Raw genomic sequence first — 24833 nt, 5'->3', positions numbered from 1 at the left:
ATTTGTCTGGCCTCTCAACATACACCCCTCCACTGTAGTTGCACCTATGGTATGGCTATCTGTATCGCTGAGGCACACAAGACTCCTCACCAAGGACAATGTCCGTGGTTCATATTTAAATCATATTTAGATGTTTCTCATGCTTGATTTTTTTTTAAATTTATTCAATAATAAATATGACTTTTGCATGTTACTATATGTAAAGTTTCTGTTTATGACCTCACTACCACTCCAATTTATGGATTTTACAGACTCTACTGAGGTTGGGACAGTTATAATTGTATCACAAAAGTAAATCAAACATCTCTGGTTATTATTGTTCTGCTCATTTGCCAGTTATTACACTTGATGAATATAACATTCAATGGGCTTGAAAGGCAATCGGTTCCAACTGATATAAGGCTGATTATCTTCACTTAAGGCTGAGAACTGTCAGGCACGCTCACACACACACACACACACACACACACACACACAACACATGTGTGCTGTTCAAGGAGCCACTGGAGGAACTTAAGGAAAAAGCACCATTTTCAGTTTTTTATTTTTTTATTTTTTTTTTACATGCAATTTTCTGTAAGAAACAAAATTTTTTTTCTTTCATTAACACTGTACAAATCTACATTATATACAGAAAGCTGTGTCTGTCATCTGGTCACAGCACCACTACATCTCATCCATGACTTCAGAATATCAGTGCATGAAGGCTGTTGTAAAGTAAAGTGTGTGAAGGTTGTTGTAAAGTACAGATACATAGTTTACTGGCCCAAAAGAAATCCTCAATGGTAACACTTAAGGCTGAACATGTGAAGTGTGAACTGGACATGATTTCTTTGCATAAAGTAGTAAGTCTTGTGTGAATCTTCATAGATAAACTGAATACATGCACAGAAAAATACACTAGCCCTCAAATGTAAAAACTTAGAGATAAGTGCTGCCATCTGTTGCTAGGCATGAGAACTATGAAAATTGACATTGGTCTCAACCCTTGATATCACTTAGGAGAGAGACCAATGTCAATTTTGATAGTTCCCATACCCAGCAATGGATGGCAACACTTATCTCTAAGCTTTTACATTTGAAGGTTAGCCCGTTTTTCTGTACATGTCTTCAATTATGTATGTTCACAGAAATATTATGTACTGACATACTGTTTTGAATCTGTGCTGACAGTTCATGAGAGTCAAAGGAAATATGGATGATAACCATGGGAAAAGTAAAATGTCTGTGGTCTCAAAGGAGCTTTTGTGAAGAATAAAGGAAGCTGAGTATACAAATCAACAACTCACACTGTGTGAACTGTGTATATTCCTTTTTGATGTCAGACATTTATTCATGCACCTCTGACACTACCATGAGAAAAGAAGAAACTGTGTTTGCGCCAGGCAACTAGAATTTTATTTGATAAAGAGAATGAGCAATAAATGGGCCCCTCATCTGACTTCTTCTAACAGTATTAAGTAAAATGAATACATTTCTTGGTCAAGTTGTGTTAAGCAATAACATAAAGGTTTCAAATTAGTCAACAAACAATGCAATGGTAGAAATACATGTTTTCCATGAATGCTAATAAACCCAAAAAGTCAATTTCAACAAAGACAAGCATACAATCTTTTGTTTCCTGACAGGCAAGGCAGTGTATAAACTGAAGTTTGCTGTCAAACTTGGCAATGCCTTTGATGGGCCTTACAAAATAAAAGGAAGGAGATAATGAGAAGTGGAATCATCCTGTTTCCTGATAGCACTTGGGCACACATGGAAGTCATCATAGAGGCTCCTTGGAAAATTCCATGCAAATGTTCAACCATTTGTCACACAGCAAGAATCTAAGGCTCACAGCTTCCATCTACTTCTGTACTTAAAAAGATCTAACAACACAATACTTTACATCAATGATGGGACCTGAATATGTGTTTGGACAATGGTGCCATTTTCTAGGAAAATATGACTTGTACCAGGCAATAACTTATCAAGAATGTTTTTATCAATGAAAAATGTAATCAGTGATTAATAGCCAGACAGCTTTCATATTTAAACAATGCTCATAAGACCCTTCTCTGGCTTTGTTTGTTTCTCCTCTGCTTTCTGCCTGAGGTATTTCAGACCTGCTTCCACTGCTTCAGAAATTTCAGCCGGAGACATACCAGCATATGGATCTGTATTTAATGTAGGATGATTTCCAGTTTCACTTATGGGGGGAGCATATGAAACAGCATGAGAACCTACTTCAGCAGCATCACTGTTCTGAAATTTGTTGATTAATTTGTTATGAGAAGGAGTTGGATTTGAGAACACTTTTTTCCTTGAGGAGAAGAACAGAGTATTTTTTGATGCAGCTGGAAGTGATTCCTCAACAAGATTCACACCTGGCTTGTCTGGCTCTTGTAGTGGAGAAAATTCCTGCTGTCGTTCCTCCCTCTTCTTTTCTATCCACTTTTCTTGTGACATAACGTCCTTTTCTGCAGATCGCACTGAAAGAGTAATACAATTATAAAAGCAGCATGAAGGAAATAATGCTTACTACAATTTTACCACAAACAACATTTTCTTTCTAGGAAACAACTTACTACAAATGCAAATTGTCAGACATGTTTAAACATGAGGTGAAAGGTGGTTCACAAGAACAACAACAAAACTTGGAGGGGAAGGGAGCGGAAGTTTTCCACTTCATTTCTGCAATTACATTGAACTGCCATTATCTTACTATTGAACAGAAATTTACAATTAAATCTGATGCACACACAGAATCCAGAAACATCTGTGATATCAGCATGAATGGTTGTTTAACTGAAAGGTTTTGGGAGTCACAATTCTTTTTCATGGGTCGATTTGTACAATCAAGAAAGATGCACATCGACTTCATAAGTCAAGTGTATAAAAGTAGGACTGCCTTATTCTGAATCATAAATTAACATGTAAAGAAAGCATAATAAGATACAGGATGCTCCTTCTTGTGGAACATCTTATAAAACGATGTGATATCTGAAAAGCGAGATCAAGAAACGGAGAACAGTACAAGTTTGGAAACATATTTTCATAATCCCCATTCCTACGACTGTCAAAAAATGTTGTCTCTGGTATATACTGTGGCCCTGATCAAGACCGGGTACTTAGAGATGTCCAGACAGAAAAGCCAACTGTACAGCAATTTCCAGTATGTTGTTAAAAGTGTCACATTGTTTTCTATATAAATGCAGAAAGCAACATGAAGCTTAGTGTATTCTCAGTTCTCAAGTGAGTCTGCAGTTCAATACAAATTTCAGAGTTTTTTTTCTGCAGTAAGTTTGGGCTACTTATGTTTCTAGAGGAATTCAAGATTGATAAGCTAATGTTTCTAATGTTAGTATTTTCATCAGATGATATTACAAAGATGTGGCTTTCTCAAGTCAAGCCCTCAAATGAGGTCAATAATACCAAGGATAATTTACATGTCTCTCAAAATAATCTTTGATCAGGCATTCAAGCTCTGTATTAAACATATGGCACAGTCCCATGATTTCCCAACTATGTCTCCCTCCTTACCCTATGATTCTCACCTACACAAACAGTCCATTTGTAAAATTTACTGTACGTGCCCTGATGACACAAATTCTTCAGCTATAGCACTGGAAAATCTTATGTAACCACAGGAAGAGTGACCAGTTTGAGACGATCATGAATTACCAACTGACCTGTAGGTCTGGTACAGTATTTTGTACTGGTATGACCAATACTGAATTGTCAGTAAAAATGCACAGCCACAGATAAAGTGCCTGTATTATACAATACATGCAATAAGTACATTGGCCCTCAAACTATTCATATTTCAGTCACCTTACCTAACTTAAAATATCCACAATCCCTTACTCATAATAAAGACATTAATTACTTACCAAATCCGTTATGATATTTAGAAGCAATACCCTCTTTTCCTTCATCCCAGGGACGGATATGAGACCTCCGTATCAAATCATCCTCCTCCCCCTCCTTCTCCTCCTCCTGTTGCTTGGTCCTCACATATGTTGGTCCTATGACAGCACCTTCTGAAACAACAAAGGAAAGTGCTGTGAATCATAATGTTTCCAAAAGGATGTTATAGATCTGTAAGTCATTTATTACTGTCAGTTAATCTTCTCAGATATTCTGGTATAATGGAGAGGAAGGCATTTATTAGTACACTATTAGTAAGTCACATTTAATAAACAGAAATGGAAAACATTCCTCAGTGTGTGCTTCATAGTAAATAGAAATCAAGCTCATATAATTTTTGCCTATTCTTATCATTTCTGCAGTACACACCTCTGTGACGTGGGGGCAGGGTACATGTGGCTAGCCATTCTTCATTACTTTTGATTACACATAATATTGCCTTAATGAACTAAACATGACATAATATTTATGAATGTGTGATGTTTTTGTAATTTTACACCTTTTACTTGTCTATCACTATGGTTTTCAACATACTGGCAGAGTAAGCTAAGTGTTTGGTGTTGTGAATTAAATCTAAACATCTATTGTTGAGATATTTAAATTGTGTCTAAGTCTTACCAGCAATTTTCACACTGTCTACAGATTTCACCATAAAATTATCTCCAACTACCCTATATCCAATATCAGATGGCTACAGCAACTGAGAAGGAATTATTAACAAAATCATTCCGGAATCAAGTTTGAGCTGTGACTGGGCCCTTCTGTTCAAGGCGCCATAGTCCTAAGAGCCTGTGTGGAAATAGAAAAGGTGGGGGAATTTGTACTTGTAGACTGCAACTACGTGTCAGCTTTTGAGACTTGTGCAAGTTGCACATGAAAAAACAACCTATAGGTTTCAGTCATGGTCTATAATGCTGTTTCAATCTTTCAGAAAGTAACCATTCAAGTTGATTTCACATCTCTAGAGAGAAAAAGAAAACAGAACTGAAAAATGCAAAACATATGTAGTGAAAAGCAGTATATTAAAATGAATGATAATATAAATATGTCTGATTTTAAATTTTCCCCAAGCATCATAATTCTGAATCCTTCTCGTATATTCAGCCTGTAGTCATCATCAAGTTGGTGTGATACTTTAGCAAGTAGACCTGTTATCATCCTTGGGAGATCTTGATAACTATTTTCCATTGGGTCATTGTATCCCCACCCTCTTGCTGTCAGTCACAGGGTAGTAGGACTGCCAGGCAGTGGCTCTGTTGGTGAGGTGGCAGGGAAAAGGTGCAGTCGGGACATGAGTTGTGGTCATCAGTCTCTATGCTGCCACCATCAGGGTCAGAACATTGCTGATGAATAGGATGTGTGTCTATGTAGTGTGGTCTTAGATGTTCAATAGCTGAGTCCAAATGAATCTTTCCACAGAGTGCCATTGCACTTTGGCCACAGTCAAGACTGGATACCAAGCCTTACTTATTTGGAAACCACTGTCATTTATAAGTTTATTACGTAGCTGGGTCTCTTCAGATTATTTCAGGATGCAATCCCAGAATGTGTTGGCCTGTTTCACCTGCAGATGGAATCAACAACTCTCTCTTCATGTGTGGAAGACTATAGATCCAGTCTGTTGATCTCAAGCTAACATACCACAGCAACTGGCAACATGCAGATAGCCACAAAATATGAATGTCTTGTGACTAAACCAACATGTAAAGAACATTGATAACTGTTATCAACTGTAGAGAGAGAAAAAAATTGACAATGTTAAATTAACTGTAATAGGAAAGGGACTAAATTTTGCAGTGAATCTGGCAACACAACAAAAGGCAAATTTTATTAGTGCTGGAACAAGTTGATCTTTCCCTCCAATGAGATGCAGTGAAGGAAATACAGCAAGAAACATGTATACACTTGTAAGGCCCATTCCCCCGAAGGCAATGTTCTCTAGAGAAGAAAGAAAAATTCTTAAATGCCTTCACCAAGATTCTGAAAGACATAAATCCTCCCAGCAGATAAAGGAAATTCTACACTCCCGCTACTGCTTCAAGTATATAAGCAGAAAATGTATGGCCAATTAGAGTGTAATACCTACAGTAGATGCAAATTGAAGAAGAAGGCCAACAACCTTCTGCACAAGACTTTCCAAGATAAGATGGTAAAAAGACTTGGTCCACAAGCAGTTGTGCCTCCTAGACATGCGTGTGATGAATGGCAGCTTGCTTTAAATGTAGAAAAATGTAAATTAATGCAGATTATCAGGATCAACAATGTCATAATACCTGAATACAGTATTCCCAGGGTGCTTCTTGACATGGTCACATCAATTAAATGTCTAGGAGTAATGTTGCAGAGCGATATTAAATGGAATTAGGGTATAAGTACAGTAGTAGGAGGGGGCGAATGGTCAACTTCGGTTTACTGTGAGAGTTTTAGGATAGTGTGGTTTATCTGTAAAGGATATTATGTATAGAACACTGGTGCACCATTCTTGAGCATTGCTCAATTGTATGGGATTCCAACCATATCAGGTTAAAGGAAGACATTGAAGCAATTCGGAGACAGGCTGCTAGATCTGTTACTGGTAGGTCCCCTCAATAAGTGAGTATTATGGAGATAGTTCATGATCTCAAATGGGAACTCCTGGAGGAATTTCACAAAACACTAATGAAAAAAAATTTAGAGAACCGGTAGTGACACAAGGTACCCTCCGCAATGCACCATACAGCAGCTTGCAGAATATGATGGTGCACTGGCAGTATGTATGTAGATGTACATTTAACAGACTACCTAAAATCCATAAAGAAGGAACCTCACCCTGTGCTATTGTAAGTAACACTGGCACAATAAACATATGAACAAGAAAAATACCTGACAGCAATATTCAGCCCCATTAAAGCAAATGCTGGTACCAAATATGGAATTCAGTGCAATTCATCCAGCTACTTCAGAATATTATATGTAAATTGAAGGTGGAGAGGGGGAGGGGGGGGGGGGGGGAAGGAAAGGAATGGGAAAGCAAAACTGATGTCAGATGCATTGGGATATTACTTAGAATCAGTGGTGATGAGTGAAAATGTGTGCTGGACCGGGATTCAAACATAGGATTTCCTGCTTACTAGGTAGGTGTATTAACGACTGTGCCATTTGGGACACAGTGTTACCCCAACTCCACAGACTATCTCAGCATGCTTCACAGCCGACACACATTCCCACCGAACGTCACCTATCCACAGTCCCTGTCCATTTCCTCCATACTCGGTACTCTGAGATTCCCGCAGGAGGTCGGACATACCTGTGCATCTGCACTGAAGAAGGTAGCTCAATTGTTCATCATTATATGAATGCATGGTGTCTGTTCTTTCAGATATGTCCAAAAGAATAGACATCACACATTCATACACTTCAGAATAACTGACTAGGGCAAGAAAATATCAAGTTGAGCTTTGATGTGGTTTCCCTCTTTATTAGGGTACCTCTTAAACCTCATAGATAAACTTTGAGCCATCATTAACAAAACTTTTTGAATTTGTGCTCGTGTCCTACTTATGTTCTGCTTGATAGGAATTACTACAATCAAGCTAGCAGAGTGTTGAAGGCTGTCTGCTATTACCAGTGGTGGCCCACAAATTGATGGAGGCGCTTGAAGAAGAAGCACTACAGCCAGCGGTCTGCAAGTCCTGACATTTCTTCTAATACGTAGATGATATGTTCAAAATCTGGCTGCATGGGCAACATGACCTACAAGACCGTTAGCAACATCGGAACTCGCTACACCAAATGTCATATTCACGACTGAGACATAAGAAAATAACCAACTCCTCAGCATTTACTGTGAAACAACACATAGAAGTTTGTACTTGTGTGCTGGATATCCATCACTCTTAGCGATTTTAATTCGCGTGCCTGCTTGGTAGCTGCAACTCTTGGGGGTGCTGACTGGCAATTAGCTTCTAGGCTGTCAAAGGGGGCTTCCTCTGTGGCAGATGTGTGGCACACAGCTGAGGTGAGGAGCCGTCTATTGGCCCTGTGACTTGGTGCAAGTGAGGCTTCTCTGTAGTGTAGTGAGGTGTGGCTTGGACATAATAGGGCAAAGTGTTAATACTTGATGTCCATGGCCAAATTGTACAGCTCCAGTTCTTGCACCTTGGTTTCCACACGATTTGTTTGAATTATCGGTTTTGATAGGAGGATATTACAAAAGGTGGGATACCTGGTTGTTAAATGAAGACTGTTGCTTCATTTATGCTGAGTTGATTGGTTTTGTGTTGTACCTTGGGTCTGCTGTTATTTCTATTCAGCGTCATCACCACAGTTCGTGGTAGCTTTTTGTAGACACACACACACACACACTGGTTGGCGAAATTGTGAGTGCTCTTCCATCTGAATTTTGTTCACTGTTGTCACTGTGAACTCCTTGACTTCACTGTTTTGGCAAGTGTTAGGGAAAATATACTGAAAAAAGGTACTACTGTTTGTGCAGCAATCAGGACCAAAATTTTGTGGAAGCTACTGGACAGCAGTGCTGCAAATTAACTATGGGCTTCCTATGGTGGGTTATGTGGACCATCAAAAGCTACGGAACAAGGTCAGTGTTGTGTGTGTCTGACGTCACGTACTTGCATGGAAGTGCGGCCCATGTCAGTTGTTGAAGCAGTGTCACATGGTGTTGCTGTTATTCTGTTTGTCTGACTTGGTATTAATAGGAAGCCATGTGCTATTAATTCTCTCCCTATATGTGCTCACAGCTGTAAGTGTCCTATGGGGACATTTTACACTCCTATAATTACACATTTATACATGTGTGTTGATTGAGCAAGACCATATTTGCAATTCTTGCTCAGACTTGTTTTTCCGGTACCATACGTGAGTTAAAAGTGGAGGATTGACCCTGTGAAAGTATTACAACCCTTATGTCATCACATTATCATCTTCATCATCAACCAGTTTGAACACTTTGTGGTGTGGCTTCTGAGTTTGTGTTCAACATAGGATCCCTGCAGCTTCTTCCATTTCTGTTGATCTTGAACTTTACATTGCTAATTCAATCTGGTTGTATTTCTTAAGTCTCTGTCTTTTTTGGTAAACTGGGCTCCAGTCTAGTACTTGTTTTGACCACCTGGCATCTTTTCTTCATGGGACATGACCAGCCCACTGCCTTTTCAAGATATTCATTCTTTCCATTATGTCACTGACTTTGTTATGTCTGATATCAACTGTTTTCTTCCTGTCTTTCTCTGTGCAGTTTCCAGACTAAATTAATATGTTGAAATATTTCTGGTTTTATATCTTCTTTCACATTTAGCAGCTGATCCAGACAGATATATTCCGTGATCCTTTGCAGTTGCATACTTCCCTCTGGTATCCATTCATTCATCATGATCTTAGTTTTATTATACTGTATTTTTAGGCCAAGTTCAGAGCAGGCTAATGCAATTTCACAAAGTTCTGCTATACTATTTGCAAACTGAACAGCATCAGTGGTGAACCTCAGGATATTTAATCTCTTTTGCAGAATTTGGATTCCCTTTGTTTTCCAATCCAATTTAGACATTGCTTTTTAAGAGACTGTTAAAAATAGTTTTGGAGATACAGTCACCTTGTTTCGCAACCTTTTCAATGGGAAATTTATTAGTTTCATCAACTACATTCGTAAACACTGTGGAGGTTTTGTATATGTTGTACAATATTTTAGTATATACCTACTCTATTGTTTGTTCTGTTAGGGTCTCAAACACAGGTGGGTGACTGAATCAATTGGCTTTTCAAAAATTATGAAGGCAAGTCAAAGAGGTAGATGTTACTCATTAGTTCTACTAATTCTTTCACTCAGCGTAAGGGTACAATCAACTGCGCTAAACACTGCACGTGACCCAGCTTATTTAATGGGTTGGGCCAGGATGAGTGTAGTGCTCTATCTGATAGTCAGGATTCCAATAAAAACCTTGTACAGTATAGACAGGAGGCTAATAGGGCAATAGTTTATATCTTTAGTATTACCTTTCTTACATATTAGGATTATTTCGGCTTTATTCCAATCTTTTGTATCCTGGTGAAATATACAAGAAAATGTATTGACAGTTTGCCACACTCAATGGGCGCAAAGAACCGATGATTTGGTAATTTGTGATAAGGCAGCAATCGGATGGCCTTTTGATATTCACTGCCAGTGAGAGTTAATTAAAAGTACAATTAATAATAAGTTAGGTGTGGTGCATAATGCTCCTTAGTTATCTAACTTCAATGGTATCTATGCATATCTAGTGCTGCTAAGCTGGCCTATTTCAAAATATATCTATCTTAAGGTGTGTAAAGTATTTATGTTCTGCTGCATGAGAAATAACTAGTGGGCTGATGTTTTTGCATGCAGAAAGCATAGCGCTTAACAGTCTACCATTAAGGTGGTGCACTCATAGCTCTGTGTTGTGTTGTCCTGTGGTGATTAGTGATCAGAGTTACATAAGTTTTCATACGCGGTGTAAAATGTTATGGTTTGTTAAATGTAGTGTAAGTAGTGTAAATTGTTATGCTAGGGTAGTTCTCGTAGACAAGAATAAATTGAACGTAGTTGAAACTCACTTGTTTTGGATATTTTAAGGTGGAAACTTGGTAAAGAAAAGTAAAGTGTTGATACTGATCATTTAAAATGCATTTTCATTGTTATGTGATTAAAGTTAACTTTTCAACGAACGGCAGAATTTGGAGTCAGTTCTACATTTTTAATTAAATGAGACTCTGTCAGTTACAGAGAGTTCTTTTTTAAAAGACTATGTAAATACTTTCATATTGCATTTACAGGGTGTATACATGGACAAGGAAAAATAATTCCCAGATTTTTCCCAGATTTCCCAGTTGCAAATACACTTTTTCTGTGTTAAGTGACAGAAGATCTTTGATGTGCAGCAACAAGTACGCTGCATATTTTCATGTTACAAAGGTAAAATTCGAATTCCAATAAACACTGCATGTTACTTTCCGAAGCACTGAAATTGAGATTGCTATGCGCTTTAGTAAGCCAGTCATAGCTCATGTCACATGATCTCGCCAGCTGATGACAGCATAGGACACATGATGTAGTCAGCCATTAGCAAAATCACTCTTAAGTAGCGCGAGCACACAAATGAGAAAAGTTAATGGTTTAAATTAATATACATGGTGTTGCTACAAGAAAAACAAAGCTTTCACATATTATATTGGTCTCTAAGATTAATAAGCTGCAAGAGAAGCTAAGCTTCCACATATAATGTTGATCTTTTTTGCGCGTGTTACACTTTTAAGATACATCACACAAATGTGCCAGTAAAATTTTTAATAACGACGTAAATGTCTGATCTACTGCGCTTGAAATTCTTCTAGACGGCCGTCCTCAAAGACTTGATTTTTAAATGAAAGTCAAACCCTCTGTGATTAAGAAATTCATCGTACATTCTCGCACATAGTTCATCTTGCATAAAAGGAAATTTACTTTGAAAGTAACGCTTTTCAAACCACCATTCACAATATTTTCCCGTGACCTGTAAGAAATTGGTTCGTTTCAGCAGTTGCCACAGAGTGCCAGATAACAGGCGTCACTGTGCTTGCACAGCTACGATGATGCAAGAAGCCCACATGTTCGTACATTTAAAACATTAAAAGATCTTGCATTATGTCATAAAAGAAACAAGACATCAGAGGATACTTCAAGAGCATCGGAATTTCTTGGACCGTACTAAAATGCACAATTCGGCTTAAAGTGCACATTCGTATATCCAGACTCGGATGTAAATTTTCTTGTGTGCCAGTACTGTATTATCTCATGTTTGGTACTTTATTATGGCATAATGCCATATGAGCTAGAAGATGGAAAACATGTACTTGAAATGCAGCGAACAGTTGAAACTGGCCAACAGTTTGAAATTAAACACTTCGTTTCAAATAAATTGACTGCCTCGGTGCAAAAGATTAAAAAAAGCCAAATCTCTTTAGCAAACTGACAAAAATAACTTCATCGTTCTGCAATGCGATTAATGCTCGACTGTCAGAAAGGTGGAAATAAAACCTGAAACTAATAACATATTTTAATTCATTTGATAGTTCCTGGCTACAGAAGTCTATTTTGTTTTCATTTAATGTGAGAGCAATAAATGAAGAGGAAACAGCAAAATCACTAAACGTAAACACAGGTCACATGGAGACTACTCACCTTCTCACTACAACTCAGACTGCTCTGTGCATCAGCCCCGGTTCTACGATATTTCCGAAATGGGACAATATAAGATAATGGTGCCCAGCCACACATCTTTAGCCAGAAGTGGGAGAAGGTACTACCACAATCTAGTACCACTCATACGTGACTCAATTGCGCACGCGTAAGAGCCCGCCCGCAACTACTCAAACGAATCTAATGTAAACAGTTGTCACGTCACGCTCATCAGAGGCAATTTGTTGTTAGGAAGGATTGTATAGTCTTTCTAAAGCCTTTGACACACTTTGCAGTTGGCACATGCTTGTAAGAGCATTACGTTTTGTTGTTGTATATTGCACATTTACTTTGCAACTTTTTTTTTTCTCTCAAGCAGGATACAGTAGTGTCCTTTGTTAGAGTATTGGTTCTTACCAGTCAGAATCACAAAAATTTAACTGAAAACTAAAACAATGAAAACTTCCTGGAATTCTAAAAAATTCCCAAGTTTTTCCCGGTTTTCTCCCAGATGAAAAAATTCCCGCATTTTTCCCGGATCTCCCAGTTGTCCCGGGTCATATACATCCTGATTTATGGAATTTCAAAAGTGAAGCCTTTTCAAAATATCTTTGATTCAAAGCCTCTAATCTTGTTGTGTTGTCTGTCATATTTGAAGGGTACTAATGTTTTAAGTGGGCCCTCATTATTATACCAATCTCAACTACAGGAAGGCGTTGTAGTTCATTATTAGATGACTGGTAGCAGCTGAGGTCACCTTCCTAGCTATGGTCCTGCAGCCATGATGGAATCTCCACTGTAGCTTCCAACGTTACTGTTGCAAATGAATTATTCAATAAATTCTATTCAGTTCAGTCCCATCTGCTGCTAAAATCCCAGCCCTGCACTTCTCAGCCACCAAAATCTTTGTCCACTTGCATGCTTCCAGCTGTCACACTTTTTCACAACCAAAATGTGTCCTATGCTCAGTAGTGCACAAGGCTTGCAAAATCTCTGACCAAGATAGTTTAGCAGAGGAGTTGTAGCACAATTTCCCATAAGAGCTGTTACTGTTACAGCAACTATCAGCTCCAGCATGTCTAGGACACAACTTGCAGATGAAGAACAAAAACCTGTTGCTGTGGAGTCTATCAATTACATCAGGAACATTTCAGTGAAATGGAGCAGTGCTCCAGAAATATAATTTCAAGTGCGTGTTTCACTCATAACCCAAGACAGAAACCTTGTTGGGGTCTGTTAAGGACAGCTTACAATTCTGGAAACGAGGAATCTACCACATTCCATGCCAGTGTGGGATAATGTACACAGGCCAGACTATGTGAATGGTACAGGAAAAATGTGTGGAGCATAAGGGTCACATAAATAAAGAACTACCAACAAAGTCAGCTGGCACAGAGCATCTCTAAAGGACATATCATGAATTATGAAGGCGCCTTGTCAATGGTTCAGGGACAATGCCTTAACAATGCCTGAAGAGATCCAGCTATATGATGAACTTTTAATTAGGATAACGGTATCCAACCAAGCGAGGCTTCAGAACCAGTCTTGAGCATGCTTATGCTCAAAGCACTACAGCAGCCTGTGGAAAGATCTGCTCACATCACAGTAATGGAACAGCTAAGACACCACCACAGGGATATGCTAACTCAGCATTGCAAACCTGGCAACTGCAGCACAGAGACTGAGGATTGTGGCTCGTCTCCCAACCACACACTTCACCCAACACGTTGTCAGCATAGTCAAGCTCAGTCACTGCCAGCCTAAGACTGAAAGCAGGAGGGAGGCTTTATAAAGATGGTGACAACAAGTCAAGTTGGTGAAATATCACCTGGACATGACATCTGGCTGAAAACTAGAGAAACGTTCAAAATAATGTACATATATGTAACCAAAAGTGACAAAAAGAAGTGAAAGTGCTCCTCTATGTAAGACATAAAGCACTGATATAACTTACATATCTTTTAGCTATGCATGGTACTTTTACTATTTATGGTGAAAGGGACAATCCACAAGAAGGAAAGTCAATAATTAGACAATGTATAATTAATATGTTTTTGTTACGTACAAATAGTTTTCAGTGTTTCTGAATTTATGCCCTACCATTTCTACCAGTACACAGATAGGAAGCTTATTATTTAACATCTAATCATTGATTATGATGTCATTAAAGATGAGGCATAAGCACAAAGTGGAAACAGATTGGGTGGAAAACAACCTGTGTCATTTTAACATTACCTTTAAGTGATTTACAGCAACTACAGGAAATGAAAATAGGAATGACCAGATGGGGATTTGAAAGCTGATGGGGATTTGAAAGCTGACGGGGATTTGAAAGCTGTATCCCCTTTATATGAGCCTGGCATATTACTCACTGCCCTGCCTCGATCAGTGCTGACATTTAGACTATCTTATTAAATTAGATATTTCATAGCTGCTGTATGCAACTTTTAACATATTTATTTTATTTGCTTTCAGCTACATATTATCCAGTTGAACTCTGGAGTATCATTTGCTGTACTTTTTTCTTACTCACTGCCTTTCAACAATGTCATTTCAAATTGAATATGGGTAAAGCAAGTTTCAGTACAAAGAACTAAGTGGTTAGTCAAACATCACACTTCCTCGATCAGTGGAACAACACATTTCATGCAAACCTGTAAGATACATCCAACAAAAGGATCAAACTGCTGGAAAATATGTCAGACTTACTGATGCATTGTGTATGCATCAGTACATGAATAAAAAGGAATGAAGCTGATTTCATAGACTGGCACAGAATCAGAATGTTTTTCTTTCAAGGAAAGGCAAAAGTGCACATCGCAACTTGCCAAACTGAAATCTGTTTAGTGTCTTAATTTTGTTTACATTTTTGGATTCATCGTGGTATAGGTCCAATCCTTCTTTAGACTATCCAGTATGGTGACTAGCAACAATCAAAGAGGAAATGTTGAATTACAATGGAAAAAATAGTCTGAAACCATGCAAGATGACACTAAGTCACATACCTTAAGCAAGAAGCATACAAAATGTCATTTATGTTGCAGCAAGAATGCAGAATATTGCAAAATACACAATTCATGTTTGGTTGTGGTGCCAGTTACAACAGTTTCATGCTATTCTGCCCAACAAGCAACCCTGACAGCAAATGCTTGCTGGGCTCATGTTGCAATACTATTGGAAATAATTTGCCCCTGTTATCACATTCAGGTGAGATCACATGTGGCCTGTGGTTAAATAAAAAGACACAACTGCAGAGTTTAGAAAATGAAACCTTGTGTCCAATTACTGAGTGCCAGCACTGAGGTGAATGTGTGCAGATGTCTGGCAACCTTGGAACATTCTTCTTCATCAAACCCACAGCAATCTTTATCATCTACAGTAGCTAAATATGATGGGAATTTTTCAATGTGTGCTCCTCTCCCCTAAGGTGACTTCATACACTCCTTGCTAAAGGAGAGACAGCTGGACTGGAGAGGCAAGACCTAACTCATGACTACGACTGGTGGACTTGATCCAGTCAGATTTATCACTGAAGTGTGATATTGCATTCATGTGGCTAATATTTGCATATTTGTATGGCCAAATTAATACAGTTTGCAGGCCACCTACAAACAGTTTGCAGTACATACTGCAGTTACCTAGCAGAGGTCTAATATAATCTTACAGGCTGCTCTACTCTCTTAGATGTTCTTCATAATTACAGGACTTTTAGGTCAGTGCCCAAATATAAATTTCCCAAATCAATTCTCAAACAAACTCAAAAAAATCACCTTCAAATATTAGAAGATTTTGGAGCACTGCTCAACACAAGACATTCTGAGCATTTTAACAGGGTCACTGTAATCTGAGTGCATAGCGTAAAACTCTTATAATCGTGAAGTTGCTGGTTTCATTCTTGTTTGTGTGTGTGTGTGTGTGTGTGTGTGTGTGTGTGTGTGTGTGTGTGTGTGTGAATTCTGTACTTATTTTCAAGTGGAAAAGTTAATTAACAAATATTGAATCACATTTAAAAAAAACACTTTTCTATTTTTAATTTCTAATAATTGGAAAAGTAAACTGAAATTTGATACAGAAGCACAAAGGGTGTTATTGTTAAATGTGAAGACTATATAATGTTCAGTTCCTATAAATAGAAAAGTATTTTATTTCCTATGTAATATTTTCTATATTTGTACTAAATTTTAATATACTGTGAGTTGATAAAAAAAAAGGTCTGTAAGATTGCCAAAGATCATGTAATTCTGTCAGACATGGCAATGAATGGAGTTTCAGAGCAGTTGAATGAATGTCTAGTGTCTTGAAAAAAGGTTATATACCGGGTGATCAAAAACTCGGTATAAATTTGAAAACTGAATAAATCACGGAATAATGTAGATAGAGAGGTACAAATTGACACACATGCTTGGAATGACACGGGGTTTTATTAGAACCAAAAAAATACAAAAGTTCACAAAATGTCCGACAGATGGCGCTTCATCTGATCAGAATAGCAATAATTAGCATAACAAAGTAAGACAAAGCAAAGATGATGTTCTTTACAGGAAATGCTCAATATCCACCATCATTCCTCAATAATAGCTGTAGTCGAGGAATAATGTTGTGAACAGCACTGTAAAGCATGTCCGGAACATCCCTAGAGATGTCGGTCGATCACGATACACTTGCGACCTCAGGTAACCCCAAAGCACATAATCGCACGGACTGAGGTCTGGGGACCTGGGAGGCCAAGCATGATGAAAGTGCTGGCTGAGCAAACGATCATCACCAAACGAAGCGCGCAAGTGATGTTTCACTCGTCTAGCAAATTTTTTTTTTGTTCTAATAAAACCCCACGTCATTCCAAGAATGTGTGTCAGTTTTTACTTCTCTATTTACATTATTCCATGGTTTATTAAGTTTTCAAATTTATACTGACTTTTTGATCACCCGGTATATCAACAAATGTAAAACAAGGCCAATGGAATTTAGTTGAATTAAATGAGGCAATACTGGGGGTATTAGATCAGGAAACAAGATACTTAAAGTAGTAGATGAAAATCACTATATGAGTAGAAAATAGTAGAGAGGATATAAGGCCCAGACTGCTAGTAGTAAAAGAAACATTTCTGAAAATGGGAAATTCATTAATATCAAATATGAATTTAAATGTTAGGAAGGGTTTTTTGAGGTATTTGCATTGAGCATAGCCTTGTATGGAACTGAAACATGGCTGATAAACAGTTCAGACAAATGGGAATAAAAGCTTTTGCTATGTGGTGCTACAGAAGAATGTTGAAAATTGAAGGGGTGAATCAAATACCTAATGAGAAGGTACTGAAACAATCTGAGGAAAAAAGAAATTTGTGGCACAACTTGACTAAAAGAAAGGAAAGATTGATAGCACATATTCTGAGGCATCAAGGAATTGTCAGTTTGATAATGGAAGGAAATGTGGGAGGTAAAAATTGTAGATGGAGACCATGACTTGAATACAGTAAGAAGGTTCAAACACATGTTGCTTGCAGTAATTATGCAGACATGAAGAGGTTTGCACAGACAAATTAGTATAGAGAGCTGCATAAAACCAGTCTTTAGACTGAAGACCACAACACAACTCTCCTTTTTATGCAATTAGTAATTAATAATAAAAAAGATGTTTTTTTAAGTGATTCAATATTTGTTAACTGAATTTACATTTGAAGATAAATGTAGATTTCAAATAAAGGTGAAAAAACTTGCTGCTACTGCTGAAAATATAATTACCAACTTCGCGATTATACAAGACTTCGACATCACAGACTCTGCTATAATTGCAACTCTGTTAAAATGCTTGAAATGTTTTGTACTTAAAAGTCCTCTAAAATCTTCAGATTTTCGAAGGCACCTTTATTTTCATTTGTTTGGGAATAGTACTGTACTGCTTTAGCAAACTGATGTTTGAGCAGTGACTTACAAGTCCTATAAGTATGTAGAATATCTTAAGAGGGCAGAGTAGCCCCATAATGTCCCTTTCATGAATATAAACCTTCAACAAAATACAGAAATTGATTTTTGAGAAGCAAATCCTTTTTTAATCAGTTTGTTCCCAGAAGTCTTTCATATTTGATTGTATTTTCATGTTGGCATTATTTTCTTATTAGCATAAGACTGTATGTAATAACATGCAGGTTTGCTGCTAACTGCCAGAGAAAAGTAATACTTTCACAATTCTGTGACCAGTGGATTTCTTAAGTGTGCCTACTCCTGTTTTTCATCAAGGAGGTATACTGACAATCCAATATATTCACACATGCATGGAAATTAATGGCTCAAATATCTGACCACACAAAATATTTGAAATACGTAAAGAGAGACATAATGCACTGACATGAGAGAGCATAAAAATGGAAGGAAACACAATAACTTGAATTCAAAAATATTAAACAATTCTTACTTATTCTAATATGAACGTGAATGCTGCACACATAGCTTACCAGTTTCCTCCTCCTTTTCCCTGTTTTCTAACTGTTCTGTTCTTCGTGCTAAGACATCCTTCTGAGTAGCTTCCATTGCAGCCTGGACAGGAGTGAGGATGGATGAAGCTATCTCCGACACTGGTTGTAAGTGAAAACCATATTTGTTATGTAATGTACAACAAATGAGAAAGATATTCTTAAATTTAAACAGACACTTTGGAATTTTACACTCTTCAACTCAGAAGCCAAACATTAGGCTTTTTCTAAATATTGCTGTCAACTACTAGCAGATTTGTATGTGTCACAATAGTCATTAAGTTTAAGTAATAATAAAACAATGTAAAGGGACACTCATTGATAGCAGCATCTCAAGCAGAAGCATAAAACCTTTAAAGATGGATCTAGAGCCTTGAGAACATTAAAACAGGGAGAGTTTGTGAGAATAGAAGAGTGGAAGGAAAGAATAAGAATGGTTGGAAGATTAGTGCTTAACGTTCCATGGTTAATGGCACCAGGTTGGCTGAGAAGGATTAAATTCAAGATAGAAAGAAATATCAGAATGCAAAACATTCTGGTGTTGGAGTCTGTTTACAGTAATCCTCTTTATCAAACAGCTGCAAGTTCTAAATGAGTCATCCTTCTGGTTTCTGCTCTTTTTTCACCCATTTTTCTCCCAAAAGAGAAAATGAATGTCTCAATTTGTACTATGTTTGACCCAACATAAAAAAAACTAATCAGGAAATATTTTACATATATGTTTAAATTGAGAAGGGCAAAGATACCACCAACAATCTTCACAATGTGTGTTTAGATGTGGTAAAAAATAATCTAGCATGTTCAGATATGAATTACCAAGCACAGCATAACAGCAAAAGAATATGTACTCTTACGTGGTATCAAGCAGAAAACTAACTCTGCAGAATTCCATTGGTGCTCAAGCATGGGCACATCACTGTCCAGATTCCTATTTGTTATTTATTTAATTTAATCCAACTGGATACATATGGCAGCAACACAATGCATGTAATATTCCAAAACACACACACACACACACACACACACACACACACACACACACACCCTACTGAAAGAAAATAAAACAATACAAAGTATGGAACTATGAAATGATAGGATGATAATAATAATAATAACAATAATAATAATACAGTATAAGAATTTAAATCATTTTATAAGTTTCAATCATGGGTAAGAAAAGGGGAGGAAGGTGCTGACCATGACCTATTAGCAGGAGTCATCTTGGCATTCGTCTAGTGGAGAATATATCTTTCACTTTCGACACACAATAAGATATAGTGTTTCACAGCAAAATGGTTTCTTTCACCTCCATCTGCTCACAAAGGTAATTTTTTTCCTATTTTTTCTGCTAATATGATGACTTGGATAAGCCTGAAGCACTTACACATCGCTGTTGGTACTGTCTTTTTGGCAAGATGTGAAAATTATGGAGATTGTATTTCAACTGATTATGCGCTCATTCAGTGTTATTTTGCAGACATGAAGGGGAGGCAAAGCATTCATTTTAAGTAAGTATCCAGTTTCTAAAATTTATCAAAATCATCGTGTTATTTTGTGGGTGTTCTAAATAGTGCAAAAAGCACATGCTGCAATTTAATCACTGATCTGTTTTGTATGGATATTTTGCAGCAAAAGAGTGTTGCATTTTCCGTTTCAATATTTTCCTACAAACATACTCTACTCATTTTATTATAAATCATCTAAATACTCCTAATGCATTTATTTTAATGCACAGAAAGCAAGAAACTCTAATTTGACCCTCAAAATGAATATAAAAAGGTTGGCTTGGTGAATATAAGAAGGATGGCTTGGTCTGCTTACCAACTACATTTACAATTGTGCTGAAGAAGAAGAAAATAATATTCAAGCTTTTGGGATACACACATACTCTTTCTGAAGTCAGTTTCCCATTCTCATAACATACTTATGAATAAACATACACTAAATTTATTTCATCTTGACTTTGTGCAGTTGTTTTAGTTAACAAAAATTATTTTGTCAGAGCCAAAGAATTTGTATTCCTTTAACAATTTTAAAAGACAATTGTTTCTATTATAAAACTTCTAACAGTTGTATGAGGAACTGCGACACAGTATATTAATGTTAGTATTTGACAATTCCCAGTTATGGTTTTTGGTCTTGGAATATATTTTAAATCACATCCAAAGCAACACATACATTTTCTGGACCATCAATGTAACTGTTTTCACCAAAAATTTTCAGTATTACATAGTGAAACATTACTTCCCACTCTGTGGCATCATGCAAAACCACGCTCTCATCTGTGGTCACAATCAATTTACCCCCTCAGCAATGTGAAGCATGTGAGACATATGTGACGTTCTTATCCACCGATCTGATCGGGAACATTAACTGATGGACCCAGTTTAATTCTATGCACTGCCACACAAATACTATCAGCCTAAATAAGGGTGGTCAGTCTCACTTTAACTGATGAGATAGGTTAAAATTGTAAAATTTAAAAATTCCTGGTGAATTTATGTTTGAAGAGGCTTAGGAATTTCAGCCGGTCATCGTAAACTTGACTCCATGATATTTCGACTGGACACCTGCCAGTCATCTTCAGGCAATCATTGAAGACTGACAATGACTTTCTCCACTCTGCCCTACGCAGTGCACTGAGAATATTGCCATGCATGCATCAGAGTCATGGTGACATATGAACCACACCACCTTGCTGGTGGACCTGCGAAGATCAGCTGTCATTGGTACTGTTGCTCACCGCAGCGATTGGAGTATTCTGGCATCTTTGTCCGGAGAAAATCTTGGAGATGATGGAATTCCACGCATTATCCAGCTGGTAGCCACTGTCATAGTTCATTAGATTTTTCACAATGTTTATTTCAATGGATTCTTTCATAATGGAGTCCTAATAAGATGTTGTTGTGGCCAAAATTAATGTTTTGTCATAGTTACTGAACGTCCATTGGAGGTACAATGTTCTGCAATTACAGACTTTCTGGGTTGCAAAAGGTGAGTGGAACGTTTATGTTCTGTGCAGCATTCTTCCACTATGTATGTTCTTTATCCTATATAAGCTATACCACACTGGCAAGGTATTTTGTAAATTTCCACCATCCTTAATAACAAATTATCCTCCACTGATCCCAGCAGGTTAGAAATCTTAGATGGTGGTGAAAGTGATTTTCCGCCCCGCATCCAAGATTTCAGACTTGCTGGGATCAGCAATGGATGATTTGTTATTGTGGATGGTGGAATTTACAAAATACCTTGCCAGTCCTATACAGAACAAACAACATGCACAGTGGAAGAACGCTGCACCGAACATAAACATTACACTCACCTTTTGCAACAGAGAAAGCCTGCAATTGCGGTCCTTTGTATCTCCAATGGACATTCACTGGAGTATGACAAAACATTAATTTTCACTACAGCAACATTTTTTAGAACTCCATTGTAAAAGAATCTGTTCAAATATGCATCGTGGAAAATCTAATGAACCATGACAGTGGCTACCAGCTGGATAATGCTTGGAATCCTGTCATCTCCAAGATATTCTCCAGATGAAGACGTCAGAATACTCTAATGGCTGTGGCGATTGGCAATGCTGAATACAGCCGATCTTCACAGTTCCACCAAAAAGAGCCCTCTTGCCAGGTGATGTGGTCCTTCTGTCACTGTGACTCTGACACATGTGTGAAATACTCTCAGCACACTACATAGAATGGAGCAGAGAATGTCTTCATCAGTCTTCAGTGGCCCAATTGAAGACCACTGGCAGGTGTCCAGTAGAAATATTGTGGAGTGATATTTATGACGACCGGCTAAAATCCCGAAATCTCTTCGGACAGGGTTAAAATTTTCATTACTCTTATACCACTAATACTTGCCCTGTAGCAATCCAACTACCTTCAAAACATGCACCTCAAACAGATTTTTTTTCCCTTTCTCTCATCATCAGTAATTTGCCCCATAAACAAAACACAGTAACAATCTAAAGTCAAAAGGATGAATACACACACAAGAACTCTATACTTCAAATTTCTAATGTAATGAAATGGAGTTTGTTACCTTCTAATAAACCTCACCAAAGCCACCACATTTGTTAAATGATGTTTCCAGTTGGCTAATGGCTTCACACTCCACTATGCAGCCTCTTCCAACAAAGTAGGTGCACGCTCACTAAACAGCAACACTGGTTGTGTCCCATGCCTGTACATGGGAACACACTTGCGACTCTCAAGCAGCTGCTCTGAGAAAACAAGTTTAGTGATTGCTAACTACCAACTTCAGAAACACACTCCGCAACACAACCTCAACAAAACCTATCTCATGAACCCCACATTGGTTGCCAGTGGACTTCTGATTCCATGAGCTTCAAAACTGCTCCAGGAAATTATAACAACATTCAGGACTTAGGCCAGTCAGACCCAAGAACAGAATACAAATATTTCCACTGGCCATCTCCTGCTTCCACGAACAGAGCTAAGAAAACCGCTGCTTCCTGCTACAGCTGTTAAACCTTATTTCCTGAAATATTGGCCATCCTGTTGAAATCACTTGCCTTTGAAAACAATGCTGTCAGCTCCCATCACTATTTAGAAGGAGTAAAGGGGAACCAGACCATTATCCACAGCAATGGTTCCCAACCTTTGTGAAACCATTACCCCTGAATGAGATCAAACAAAATCCAGTAACTAATTAAACATTAACTGGAAAAAAATTAACACTCCTATTTTTAAAATGACAAATAAATTATAACACTTCATTAACGTCTGAAGAACTGAAACTCACATGTTTTCTATGTTTTTCAGTAAACCGAAGTACAGTGAGTCAACGGGGTTTTTGGTTCTGCTAATTTATAACCATCCTTTTTTTTATATTTTGGTTTGGTGTCCTCCACTGCACATCAAAGATCTTGTACAAAGTTTGTTCAGTTCTTTATTTTTATTTTCAGTGCTATTGTAACCAAAAGTATACTTTTACATCTGTAAGTCATGGTGAATGAAATTGGCATTCTTAAGAGTTCCTCCAATAATAATATCTGCTACATACAGAGTGAGTGCTAAAACAATGCTAATTCTGTTCTACAAAAATATAGTGTGTTGACTCTGCAAGGATCAACATTCCCTAACTGAAAATATTCATTCAGCCATGGAAACTGGTCTTAGAACCCAGGCTAGTCTTCCAAATCTGGAAAAACAGTTACTATTAGATTTTGTTACTGATGGCAATTGATTACTATCACCAGATAGACAGTAAAATAAATATAAAAAAATAATAGTAAAGCTGACCTTCAGTGTTGTTGGTAAACTAATTAAATTTTCAAAATGAAGCTTTTAATGTATATGAATGCATGAATGTTAAATGAAGTTCCTCAGAAGTAGGATAGGAGTAACAAGAAGAGGTAGGATGAAGAATGAAAGGGTAAGGGAAACTGAAAGAAGAACCCTTGTAGAGTAGGATAGAAATATCAAAGCTAAGATGGTATGGGCACTTAACTATACAGAAAACAAGAGGATTCCCAGGAAGATAAATGAAATGGAGCTGAAACGATAACTACCAAGAAGACATCTGAAAGATATGGAGGAGTGTGTTGAAGAAAAGAGGTGAGGACTGAACTGTAATGGGAAGATTATGGGCTTATGTTACAGACTCAATTTAGCGCTGGAAACTGTTCAAGATGATGGTGATGGTGATGATGATGATGAATGTGTATGAAACTGAACATTAATGAATAGTTCTTATTAATGGTTTTGAGTCATGACAGTGAGACATGACCTTTCAAAGTGAAGATCATTCAAAATTTGAGTACAGTTCCTCAACTAATGGAGAAATGCATGTTGAAAATTACTGGGAGAGATAGGAAAGTGCACAAATGGATTACAGAACAGATTAGAATGGGAGACATAACTACGATAGTGGTGAAAGGAAGTGTAAGTGGGCTGGACAATGATCAGGAATATGGATGGTAGGCGGCCAAAGTAAGTTCTTTTCTGGATTCCGAGAAATAAGAAAAGACTGAGAAGACAAAATTATTTATGGTAGGCAGATGACACTACCAGATATGCTGGCGCAACAATGATTTGTATCACTAATGATCGCAATGCGTGGAATTATCTAGGGGAGGCTTGTATCCTGCAGTAGATATAAAATAGCTCATGATGATGATGCACTACATTTTAGAGCCTAATGAAATTTTGATAACAAAGATTATTTTTAACAATTTAAAATGACCACTAAATCTTCATCTAACCCATTTTGCTTTTACCCATCAGAAATTAACATTTTATGCATCAGGA

General features: G+C 37.5%; 1 protein-coding gene across 1 annotated transcript in view; it reads right to left on the bottom strand.

Moving 5' to 3' along the window:
- Window positions 1–542: 542 nt before the first annotated feature.
- The window catches only part of LOC126161818 (coiled-coil domain-containing protein 174), a 64399-nt gene continuing 40108 nt past the window's right edge, over window positions 543–24833 (bottom strand). Inside the window, exons 6-8 of the mRNA XM_049917918.1 lie at window positions 18532–18651; window positions 3873–4022; window positions 543–2471 (exon numbers count right to left, since the gene is read on the bottom strand). Coding sequence (XP_049773875.1) covers window positions 2032–2471; window positions 3873–4022; window positions 18532–18651 — 710 coding nt within the window. The 3' untranslated portion in view covers window positions 543–2031. The remainder of the gene's footprint in view (window positions 2472–3872; window positions 4023–18531; window positions 18652–24833) is intronic.

Source organism: Schistocerca cancellata, chromosome 2, assembly GCF_023864275.1.
Source record: "Schistocerca cancellata isolate TAMUIC-IGC-003103 chromosome 2, iqSchCanc2.1, whole genome shotgun sequence".
NCBI lineage: Eukaryota > Metazoa > Arthropoda > Insecta > Orthoptera > Acrididae > Schistocerca > Schistocerca cancellata.
The sequence above is the reverse complement of the archived record's forward strand: the minus strand, read 5'-3'. Positions and strand labels throughout refer to the sequence as shown.